Raw genomic sequence first — 12,899 nt, forward strand, 5'->3', positions numbered from 1 at the left:
TTGTGTATATTTAGAGTTTGATAAATGATTGATTATCATTGGTGTAAGGGGTTATTTGGACAATGTAACAGCATTGAACTGTTGAATCAGCACTGGTTGTATTAAATAGCAGAGCAACCTCCTCATGTTTATATGTATGCAGCAGGTCACATGGCCCCTTAATCTTCACAATAGGTTGAAGACACAGGGTGGAATATTCTTTTCCCAGGTGTTGGCAAACAGGGAAATAATTGGGTGGGTTGGTCTTGGAGAGATGCTTGCCCACTTTTTGCAATCTCCCCATGGGACTTTCTGGACCTGCCACCAATTAAGGCCTGTAAGTAGCCAATTAATGTTCACTCATGAGGCTAAACTCACCACCTCCATGTTTACATGCCTTCCCTGCAGGCAAAAAAGGTGGCCAGTTTCTCAAGCTGGAACCAAGACAAGCTATCTGCCAGATTTGTTGAGGCTCTGCAATTGTTCTAACTTGGGGATAATTGAAGGCGATGGGGTGGCCTCAGAAAGTCAAACTTCCATTCTCTCTCTTTTGATTTCCCCTCTCCCAATGGACCACTACCTATGAAGAGAAGGTATAATATACTTATCTTCTCCCAAATAGAGAGGCTTCAACCAGCAGTCGTTTCAACCCAAGAACTGCAGGCACGGGATGCTAACATAGAGGCCTACATAGACTTAGAAGCTTACCAGTGCTATGCTTGTCAGCTCTTAACAAGCATGATTGCTTGAGTTATCCCATTGGTGACATGTCAGTTGCACCTACCATACCCACCCCCACACTTCAGCTAACATTTGGAAAATTGTGCCCGCAGTCACAAAACATAACAGCATTATAAGTCACAAATGTAACACCTTTAACACGAACAATTTATTTAGTATTAGCAAATATGATGCTATTGTAAATAAATTTTAAGTTCTTAAATAGTACATAGAATTTTTAAAGAATTCTGATTGTTACATTATTTCAGTAGGAACAGAAAATTCTCAAAGCAACCAGTCATTGAAAGTTTCATGTAAATGCTTTTCTGTCTTCCAGGTTAAAGCTCAACAAGTTGAATTGGATTTCCACAATTCCATGTATGATATTCAAATGAAATTCACGGAGGCACTTTTGCAAGCAATTAAGCAGGCATACCATTCCTTTCAAAACAATGTAGCTAAAGTTCTATGTTTACCACTACAGGGTAAGTGTAAGTTTCTATAATGAATGCAATTCACTGAAATTCAATGCTGATTCATGATGATAAACTGTACAGAATAAGTAGCTACCATGACAATTTCTCTTAACAGCTTAGAAATAAGAAAAAATATTAAGACAGACTTGAAAGTTCCAGACTCCTATCATAATATGAGTGAAAAACATTCTTCTCAACTCTTGTCTTAACCTTCTACCTCTTCCTTTAAATCTGTGTTCCCTCATTATTTCTCCCTCTACTAATGGAAAATGTACCTCCCTATCCACCCTATCTGTTTCAATCATAACCTTACACATCTCTGTCAGATGCCCTCTCAATTTTTGCTGCTGTATGGAAAACAGCCCTAGCTTACTAGCTTATTCAATTTTTCCTGCATCTCAGGCAGTTTCCTAGGACAGAATCGTAAACGAGTCCAAGTACCATGAGCTATGGTGAAATATGTGGCAGAATCAGATAAGAAGTCCAAATGCGCCAGACAAGCTAGATGTCAAGAAATCTTTACATGGAAATTAGGAAGGGAACCTGGCAAATTCAGCTCATCATTTGAGCTCCGAATGGCCTCCGTGGTGGGCACCCCAACATCTCAGGGTACACTCATATCTATAGCTATTGGCATGCAATATATGCTAGCCTCTAAAGCCCCTCCTGGCACATCTGTAATCCATTTTAATGGACACTTATGCACTTCAAAGCTGCACTGGCAACTATTATTGTAGTGCTACTGCAGCAAACTTTGCAGGCAGGGATACAAACTATGCTCATAGACTGGACCAGGCTACATTTCTTGGCTGTTTGCTCTTATCATAGTGCTCACTCACTTGAGCCTACCTAATTGTTCACAGCACCCCTGCCTTGTCTTTTTTCACTTTGCCCCCTTGGCCAGAGAAACCAGGCTTATATTAATTCTGATTTTCCTTACTGTTAATACAGATAAAAAGCTAGGAAGCTTGTCTTCGTTGTTAGCAGGCCTCAGTCAAATCAAAGGGAATATCCTTTAGTCAAAAGGTAAGTCAAGAGCAGTCTCCAATATGTAATGAGCAAAGGTTGAACAGGTTGGGACTTTACTCACTGAAATTTACAAGACTGAGAGGTGATCTCATTGGAACCCATAGGATTTTTAAGGTGCTTGCCAGGGTAAATGCTGAGAGGAGAAAAGATTCTTGGACCAGAGGTCATAAAGAATAAAGGGGTAATTTAAGACAGAGATGATTGGAACTCCCTGCCACAGAGATCTGTGGGGCCTGAGTCCTGGTATATATTTAAGGCTGAGATGGATAGATTCATGGGCTTGATCATGGTCAATCAGCCACTCAGGGCAGTCAGAGTCAAAATTGTCCACATAAGGGGTCAGGAGCCAAATGTTGGGCACGCCACCAGATCTCTCAACTGCTTCTGCCTATAAGAAATAGGAACAGAAGTAGGCTGTTTGGCCCTGTGAGTCTGTTCTGCCATTCAATAGGACCATGGTTGATCCAATATTCCTCAATTCCACTTTTCTGTCTTTTCCCTGTAAACTTTGATTTCCATACTGATTAAGAATCTATCCATCTCAGCCTTAAATATATACCAGGACTCAGGCCCCACAGATCTCTGTGGCAGGGAGTTCCAATCATCTCTGTCTTAAATTACCCCTTTATTCTTTATGACCTCTGGTCCAAGAATCTTTTCTCCTCTCAGCATTTACCCTGGCAAGCACCTTAAAAATCCTATGGGTTCCAATGAGATCACCTCTCAGTCTTGTAAATTTCAGTGAGTAAAGTCCCAACCTGTTCAGCCTTTGCTCATTTCATAATCCTTCCATTCCAGAGATCATCCTAGTGAACCTTCTATGAACTACAAACAATGTAATGACATCTTTCCTTAAATAAGGGGACCAAAACTCCAGATATGGTCTCACCACCAGCTTGTAGAGTTGTATGCTAACTTATATTCCAACCTCCTTGAAATAGAGCCAACATCTGTAAGTCGTTCTGATTATCTGCTGGATCTGTGTGCTAGCTTTCTCTCTTTCGTACACAAGAACTCCTGAGTCCCTTTGTGTTGCAACTTTATGCAGTTTTTCTCCATTTAATTACTTCTGTTCTTTCGTTCTCCCTTCCAAAATGAACAACTTCACATTTTACCATATTATGCTTCATTTGCCAACTTTTTGCTCATTTATTTGACCTAATTTAACAGTTTTCATCTGAATCGTGCAGGGACCAGAGTCCTAGCGAATCGCATAATTAGGGTTGTATGCAGGGCTTTAAACTAAATGGGGTTGGAGGGGAGGGGGCGGCGGTGGTGGAGGAGGGAAGGTGTTCAGTTATAGAGGAATTTAGAAAACCCAAATTAAAGGAGGAGCAGAGAGTACAGGTTGGCAATGTGGCAGATAGTTGCCAGACAATAAAAGTGAGGGGCAGAACAGATGAATATCTTTATGCACCAAGAAATTATATTAAAGAAAGGCAAATTTACTAGTGGAACAAATTTAAAAGCTTTTTATTTAAATGCATGAAGCATTTGAAATAAAATGGATGAACTAATTGCGCAGATAGATGTAACTGGTCACAATATAATTGGGATTATAGAGACATGGCTGCAGGGTGAACAGGAATGGGAACTAAATATCTCAGGGTATTCAGTATTCAGGAAGGACAGGCAAAAAATAAAAGGTGGTGGAGTGGCATTACTGTTTAAAGAGGAAATTAACACAGTGACAAAGGATATTAGCTCTGACTATGTGGGGTCTGTATAGGTTGAGTTGAGAAATACCAAGGGGCAAAAAACATCAGTTGGTGTCATACATAGACTGCCAAACTGCAGTGGTGGTGTTGGGAATGGCAACAGGAAATTAGAGATGTGGTGATAAAGGAATGTTGGTGATCATGGGTGATTTTAATCTGCACACAGATTGGACAAATCAAATTAGCCACAATGTCATGGAGGAGGAATTGCCGGAGTGTATATGGGATGGTTTTCTTGACCAATCTGTGGAGGAACCAACTAGAGAGCAGCCCATCTTAGACAGGGTACTGTGAAATGAGAAGGGAATTGTTGCCAATCCAGCTGTGGGAAACCTCTTGAGGATGATTGACCATAACATGATAGAATTCTTTATCAAGATGGAGAGTGAGATGGTTGATTTGGAGACTAGGGTGCTGAATCTTAATAAAGGAAACTATGAAGACATGATTAGATTAGATTAGATTCCCTACAACAGGCCAATTGGCCCAATAAGTCCACACTGACCCTCCGAAGAGTAACCCACCCAGACCCATTCTCCTACATTTACCCCTGACTAATGCACCTAACACTATGGGCAATTTAGCATGGCCAATTCACCTAATCTGCACATCCTTTGGATCGTGGTAGGAAACTGGAGCACCTGGAGGAAACCCACACAGACACAGGGACAATGTGCAAACTCCACACATACAGTCACCCGGGGCAGGAATCGAACCCAGGTCCCTGGCAGTGAGTTGGCCTTGGTAGATTGGGGAGAGTTACTTAAAGGGATGATAATGGATAGGAAATGGCAAACATTCAAGGAATGCATGGGGGTCCAGCAGCAACTGTTATTTTTGCCTAGCACAAAAGCAAAATGGGTAAGTGGGCTATCCATGGATTACAAAGGAAATTATAGATAGTACCCGTTTCAAGGAAGAACTACACAGATAGGCGTAGAAAAATAATACGTCTGAGGATTTGGAGCAGTTTAGAATTCAGCAAGGAAGGACCAAGAGATTGATTAGGAAGGAGAAAATACAGTACAAAAATAAGCTTGCAGAGAACATAAAGACTGACACTAAGAGTTTCTATAGGTACGTGAAGAGAAGGAGATTAGTGAAGGCAAATGTCGATCCCCTACAAACAGTATTGCAAGAATGTATAATAGGAGACAAAGAAATGTCATGTACCGAGATACAGTGTAAAGTATTGTTTTGTGTGCTAATCAGACAAATCATTTTCTTATGTAAGTACATCCGGGCAACAGCAGAATATAGTGTTACAGCTACAGAGGAGGTGTAGAGAAAGATCAGCTCTAATAAATGAGAGGTCCGTTCAATAGTCAGACAACAACAGGGAAGAAGCTGTTCTTAGATCTGTTGGTAAACGTTTAAAATTTTTATATCTTCTGCCCACTGGAAGACAGTGGAAGAGAGTATAACTGGGATTTGGAGGGGTCTTTGATTATGTTGACTGCTTTCTCGAGCCAGTGGGAAGTGTAGACGGAGTCAGCGGAAGGAAGGTTGATTTTTATGACTGACTGGGCTGCGTTATTAGCTCTAATTTCTTGTCGTCTTGGGCAGAGTACTTGGCATACCAAGCTGTGATGCATCCGGATAGTATGTTATCTATGGCACATCTCTAAAAATTGATAAAAGTTATTGTGGACATGACAAATTTCTTAAGCCTTCTGAGGAAGTAGAGGTGTTGGTGTGTTTTCTTTACTGAAGTGTCAATGTGGATGGACTACAATAGATCAATGGTGATATTTACTTCTAGGAGCTTGAAGTTTTTGACCACCTCCACCTCAACCATTGATACAGACAGGGGCATGTTCTCCACTCTGCTCCCTGAAGTTGATGACCAGCTCCTTCATTTGCTGACATTGAGAGAGAGATTTTGTCTTTACACCAGGCCACTAAACTGTCTATCTTCTTCTTGTACTCTGTCTCGTTGTTGTTTGAAATCCAACCTTCTACGGTCATGTCATCAGCAAATTTGTGAATTGAGTCAAAGCTGAATTTGGTCACACAGATGTGAGTGTGTAAGGAGTATAGTAAGGGGCTGAGTATGCAACCTTGACATGCACTTTTGTTGAGATTACTGTGGAGGAGGAGTTGTCATCTATCCTTACTGATTGCTGTCTACAGGTCAGGAAGTTGAGGTTTTCAGTTGCAGAGGAAATTACGAGAGGAAGTAAATGTAAAAAATTGAGAACTTTAGTTATTCAGTGCACTGGTAAAACCAAGTCTGGACTGTGCACAACATTGGTCATCTTATTTTAAGGAAGGATGTAAATACATTGAAAGCAGATAATAGAAGGTTTACCAGAATAATATTTAAAATGAATAGGTTTTCTTATTAGGAAAATTGGACACGCTAGGCTTGTATCCACTGTAGTTTAGAAGAATAAGAGACAACTTGATTGAAACTTATAAGATCTAAGGTATCTTGACAGGGTAGATTTGAAGAAGATATTCCTTCTGTGGGAAAACCTAGAACTCTGGGTCACTATTTAAAAAAATAAAGGGTCACCCATTTCAAACAGAGATAACACAACTTTTTTTTGTGAAAGGGTTGAGGGTCTTTGGAATTCTCTTCCTAAAAGAGTGGTGGAAGGAGAGTAATTGAATATTTGTAAGACAAAAATGGATAGAGTTTTGGTTAGCAAGCAGGTGAAGTTTTATTGTGAGTCGGGGGTAATTTGAATATTTGATTACAGTCAGATCAGTCATTATGTTATTAAGTATGAAGCATGTTCAAGGGGCTAAATGGCTCATTCTTTCTCCTTGTTGGTGTATTCATAAGACAGTGAAGGGATTGAAAAAGGTGCAGTGTCAGTGTGCATACTTTATACTTCATATCTATCTGAGGAGCAGTATATATCTGAGAAATAACATGTCTTTAAGAGACACGAGTCAAAATCATATGGAAACAGGAAGAAAGGCCATTACAAGTAATACTGTGAATCACAGACATATTATGGAGCATAAGGAGTCCATTTAGCCAATTATGCAAGGACCATTATTTGAGCTAGTGCAGTTTCCAACAGCCTGACTACAATAAGGCATACAAACATGCAACGTGCAAACCACTAAAAAGGAAAGAAAGATTGTTTTTTGAGAGAGAAAATAAAACACCTTGATGAAAATGCACTTGGCTCTGCATTGTATCCTAGCTGTGAACTGCTATGATTTAACATTCAGTAAACAAGGCTTTCCTGCATAACACTCTTTTCAGTTTAATGGTTCCTTTCAGGAAGGAAATATCCAGGATTCATTAGTTTGCAACTTACACTTGAATGTGTAGCAAAGTAAATAATGTTAAAATTTTAAGCAATTCAACAAAGACTAAATTAAACATCATTTAAGTTTTCAAGACCTCTATATCTTCTCTGCTTTTTTAGTAACTAACTAGTTTTCCTCATATGTAAAAATGAAGATCAAAGGTTACGAGCCATCCTTACATTTTACCTTTCCAATCTCATAATGAAAGTTAAAATCTGGAGGCTATTGAAATAATGAAAATTAATTGTTCAATAATTGAGAAGGTAAACGACAATCAGTAATTTGGTTATAAGATAAACTTGTGAATAATGCAGATGAAAGTGAATAATAATACTCTTTTCATAAACAATGATAACTATTGTGGAAGAATACTTCCTTAACTTTGTGTAAGCTTATCATTGAAAGTGTGTGTTTTGCAGTTTTGCATAAACTGTTGTTGTTATGGGAATGCAGATATTGTAAAGGGTTGCCAACTGATTTCTGGTCTTGATTTTGATCATGATGGATGCAGAGTTAGTTTTTAATGTAAGTATAGCATGTTAATTAGTAGACATTTTTATTAGTGATTACTTTCATCAGCACAAAACTCTGTATTAAATTCCTAGCCAGAGGTTCCTTGCCATTGTTAGCTGTAAAATTTCTATTAAAATTCTACAGCTAACTATTCACAGGCCTAAACTTTGTGCAGTGTTAAATATATTTTTTTTAAAACCCGGATAGGAGTTATGTTTCTGCTTTAAACTTGCCACCATGGGGTTAAATCATCCAAAGAGCTGACCCTGTTATCTGACCCCATTTTGCTGGTACATTTTGTTCAGAAACAAGGTGTATTGTTGAATGTGTCCCTAAACTTGACACCAAATGAACACAGAAGCCATTGTGATTTGTAATTTAGGGTTTTATGACTTTCTTATTGTGATCAATTTCTGTTCTTGTACAGATAAGTCAGGACAATGCAAGAAAATTGATTAGTTTTCCACTTTTGGGATCCAGTGTGAGGAGCAAATATGTAATGTGTTCCACAGGTCAGAAGTCTGCTTTGGCCTAATAACGTGCCTTTATCACAAACACAAATTACCACAAACTACTGCAACAATTTAAACACATCTTCCTGCATTGCTATTGTGCCTCTGATAATTTTTGCCAAATCATGGCTCCTTTTATTGTTTGAGATGGTTCAAGTTCCACTTAGACTTTGATAGTCAGCAACAGACTTTCATTCCACCAATATGACCTACCTTCTAACATAGGCTGGGGCTGCTTTTCATGAAGCGTTGGAGGCTTCAAGAAAAGCAGCCCCGGGTGATCTTGTAGATGTTTATAAAATTACGAGGGACATGGATAGGGTAAATAGACAAGTTGAAAATGTGTTGCTGGAAAAGCGCAGCAGGTCAGGCAGCATCCAGGGAACAGGAGAATCGTCGTTTTGGGCATAAGCCCTTCGTCAGGAATCCCGAAGCTTATGCCCGAAAAGTCGATTCTCCTGTTCCCTGGATGCTGCCTGACCTGCTGCGCTTTTCCAGCAACACATTTTCAGCTCTGATCTCCAGCATCTGCAGACCTCACTTTCTCCCTAAATAGACAAGTTATTTTACCCGGAGTGGGGGAGTCTAGAAGTAGAGGGTATAGATTTAAGGTGGCAGGGGAAAGATTTAAAAGCAATCTAAGGGGCAACATTTTCACACAAAGGGTGGTGGGTGTATGGAATGAACTGCCAGAGGAAGTGGTGACGGTTGATACAATTACAACATTTAAAAGGCATCTGAATGGATATGTGAATAGGAAGGGTTTAGAATGGGATTAGATTAATTTAGGATTCCTGGTCGGCATGGATGAGTTGGACAGACGGGTCTGTTTCCGTGCTGTGTATCTCTATGACTCTATAATGGATCATCTACTTGGCATTTCTGGCTGAAGATGGTTTGCATATTCTTCAGCTTTATCGTTTACCTTGATGTGTGTCCAGGCCAATAAAGCTTAACTCTTGAGCTGTTTTAGAAGTTCAAGTAGACAGGGCTGAAGAAGAGGCCTGTGTTTATTTCTTAAGATTCTGAGTTAGCTTTGCTATGTGCCTTGAGGAGAGATAGTAATGGAGAGAATCACAGTGAAAATGCAGATAGTCACTGAAAAGAAATGTCTACAATCTCATTGGTTCAGTAAGAAATTTTAAATAGAAGGTAGGAGTGATACTTCACTCAGTTGAGTATGAAGGCTCTTGCTGGATAAAAGGCTTGAATTTCTTTTTGCTACTTGCGATAAGATCATTGTTAAAAATCTTATACATAGCTTAGTTGTTTTTATTTATTTTGTGTCATAAACTTATATTTTTTTGTTAAAAGTACTTTCAGTAACCAAATGGCAAAAATAAAACTTTGACCTATCAGGCCACGTTTCACTCTGGAATCTGATTTGTTCAGCATTACCATCAGCTGGGATCATAATTATAAATGTATCTTCAGTATCTGGAGGATAGCCATATTGGACTGAAAAGATCACTGTTTTTTGTCTCTACAGATGCTATCTAATCTGCTGCGTTTCTCCAGCTTTTTTTTATTAGAGAATTTCCAGCATGCATAGTATTTTACTTCTATAAGAATGTATTTTTAGTTTGTTTTTCATAGCTACAGCAATTGTTAAATACTTTTACTTGCAGAAGTGCTAACTTCATATACGAATCTTAAGGAGATGACTACTGAAACAACACTAACAGATTTTTTAACAACTTTTAAAATCAATGTGGAACAAATGCAGGATGCAGTGAATGATCTGACGCCATTCCAAGATCAGCATAGTGATGGTAAGAAATAACACATGAGCAGCATTGTTTCTTCCATTTTATTTCTTAAATTATTCTGCAACATCAGGCAGGTGTCTGGTGCCTGAAAATCAGTTGCAAATGGACATTAAACGTTGCTAGACGGACTTCACAGCTGTCAATATGCAATAGAACAACCAGAAGCTAACAGGTAGAATTGTTTCGTGTAGTAGAAACGCATTGGTTGTCATTTGCAATTTATATAGGTATATCATTTTACTACCATATTATCCTGTTTCAGTGCATATTCCTCCATATTTGGAGAAAATGTTGAACCTGCATTATGAGTCCTTTCTGCTACTTGCCCATTTAACTAAATTAATATGAGAATAACAGCTGAATTCAAAATAAGCTGTGACCCATATATAAAAAGCCAGTGTCATGCAGCTACAGAGCATGATATGGGGTGAATTACTCATGAACAAAACACAGTATCAACCCATATCTAGTGGAGGGTCATGATTAGCTATGGGCCCACAGTCTATAATGTTTTACGTTTATTATATATCCTCGCATCTCTAGTTGCTGATTTTTGTTATGTCTGACTGTGCAATTACATAGAAATGGGAGTTATGTCAAAATAACAACTATGAGAAAAAATGCCTTTGAATAATGATTGTCAACATGTTTGCTGCTTGCATCTTCTGACATTTTATGGGCCACAGAGCAACATGCTTTTGCATGGGAGTAATCCAAAGTAAGCAAAATGATGGGCAATGAGCATTAATAGAGTGATGGTCATTTTATTTCCTTAGGATGTTGTTACAAACCTATCATATCGTATAACAATGCAATGTATACCAGCATGGTTATTTCCATCCTTTCACTGTGTTTTTATTTAAGTCTCAACATGGCTTTGTGCATGGGAAATCATGTCTCAAAAACTTGATTGAGTTTTTTGAAGAAGTACCGAAGAGGATAATGAGTGCAGAGCGGTAGACATGATCTTTTATGAACTTCAGTAAGGCGTTCGACAAGGTTCCCCATGGGAGACTGGTTAGCAAGGTTAGATCTCATGGAATACAGGGAAAACTAACCATTTGGATACAGAACTGGCTCAAAGATAAAAGACAGAGGGTGGAGAGTTGTTTTTCAGACTGAAGGCCTGTGACCTGGGGAGTGCCACAAGGATCAATGCTGGGTCCACTACTTGGAGTGCCACAAGGATCAATGCTGGGTCCACTACTTGTTGTCATTTATAGAAATAATTTGAATGTGAGCATAAGAGGTATAGTTAGTAAGTTTGCAGGTGACACCAAAATTGGAGGTGTAGTGGATAGCGAAAAAGATTACCTCAGATTACAATGCGATCCTGATCAGATGGGCCAATGAGCTGAGGAGTGGCAGATGGAGATTAATTTAGATAAATGTGAGGTGCTGCATTTTGGGAAAGCAAATCCCATGCACAAAGCCATGTTGAGATTTGCTTTCCCAAAATGCAGCACCTCACATTTGGGAGGTCAGGGCTTGTATGTTTAATGGTATCATCCAAGGGAGTGTTGCTGAACAAAGAGACCTTGGAGTGCAGAATCATAGCTCCTTGAAAATGGAGTCGCAGATAGCTAGGATAGTGAAGAAGGCGTTTGGTATGCTTTCCTTTATTGGTCAGAGTATTGAGTACAGGAGTTGGGAGGTCATGTTGCAGCTGTACAGGACATTGGTGAGGCCACTTTTGGAATATTGTGAGTAATTCTGGTCTCCTTCCTATCGGAAGGATGTTGTGAAACTTGAAAGGGTTCAGAAAAGATTTACAAGGATGTTGCCAGGGTTGGACGATTTGAGCTCTAGGGAGCTGGGGCTGTTTTCCCTGAAACGTCGGAAGCTGAAGTAGAGATTTATAAAATTATGAGGGGCATGAATAGGGTAAGTAGACAAGGTCTTTTCCCTGGGGTGTGGGATTCCAGAACGAGAGGGCTTCGGTTTAAGGTGATAGGGGAAAGATTTAAAAGGGATCTAACGGGCAACTCTTTTGAGACAGAGGGTGGCACGTGTGTGGAATGAGCTGCCAGAGGAAGTGGTGGAGGTACAATTGCAACATTTAAAAGGCATCTGGATGGGTATATCAATAGGAAGGGTTTGGAGGGATATGGGTCAGGTGCGGCAGGTGGGACTAGATTTGGGTTGGGATATCTGGTCGGCATGGATGAGTTGGACCAAAGGGTCTGTTTCCGTGCTGTACATCTCTATGACTCATGAAAAAAATTCTGCATTAACCCGGTTGAACAAATACTTCACGGCTGTAGTATAAAACATGCATAATATTACATTAATGTACTCTTGATAATTATTTGGTTTCATCATCATACAGCTAAAAATCATCTATTGCTCACTAAGATCAACTCATAACATCTGAGGGTAATTTCCACATTCTCACTCTTATCCAGCAGGCTGTCTGTTGGGATCACAAATTTGAATATATGCTATTTTAAAATTTCAACCAAATTTTACATTTTGATGCATTGAGAAAAGTCTGTAAGTTTAAATAGATTTGATGTACAAAATGTTTTTTTCACTGTAAAAGTGTAAGTGAGCAGTGTGGTAAATGAATGAGAAGTTACGGGCAAAGAAAATTAAATAGAACATTAAATAGATTTGTGGAGACTTCTAACAAAAGATCCAAAGGGTGAATTTCCAGCTTGCACCCATAATGTACTTGAAATCGAATGGATTAGGTTTCAGTTCATGTTTCATAAAATGAATTTACTTATCTACAAATGTAAATTAATACATCATTTACTATGATCAGGTGGTGTAATAGAATGTTAATTGTATTACTTGTAATAGTATTTACATATTATATCTAAGGAGTATATTTTTAAAATAGCAAACTGATGAAGTTTTAATAACATTACTGCAAATATCACTAATATTCTGATTTACAAATACTGGAAT

At 38.9% G+C, this 12,899-nt stretch overlaps 1 protein-coding gene across 7 annotated transcripts in view; it reads left to right on the forward strand.

Annotated features, from left to right (window-relative positions):
- LOC122559794 overlaps positions 1-12,899 on the forward strand; it is a 131,865-nt gene that overhangs the window by 109,742 nt on the left and 9,224 nt on the right. For all 7 annotated transcript variants that reach the window (XM_043709868.1, XM_043709844.1, XM_043709879.1 and 4 more), the window contains 2 exons: positions 1,037-1,184; positions 9,846-9,989. In XM_043709868.1, the coding sequence (XP_043565803.1) occupies positions 1,037-1,184; positions 9,846-9,989 (292 nt within the window). The remainder of the gene's footprint in view (positions 1-1,036; positions 1,185-9,845; positions 9,990-12,899) is intronic.

This window comes from Chiloscyllium plagiosum, chromosome 2 (genome assembly GCF_004010195.1).
Source record: "Chiloscyllium plagiosum isolate BGI_BamShark_2017 chromosome 2, ASM401019v2, whole genome shotgun sequence".
In the NCBI taxonomy this organism is placed as follows: domain Eukaryota; kingdom Metazoa; phylum Chordata; class Chondrichthyes; order Orectolobiformes; family Hemiscylliidae; genus Chiloscyllium; species Chiloscyllium plagiosum.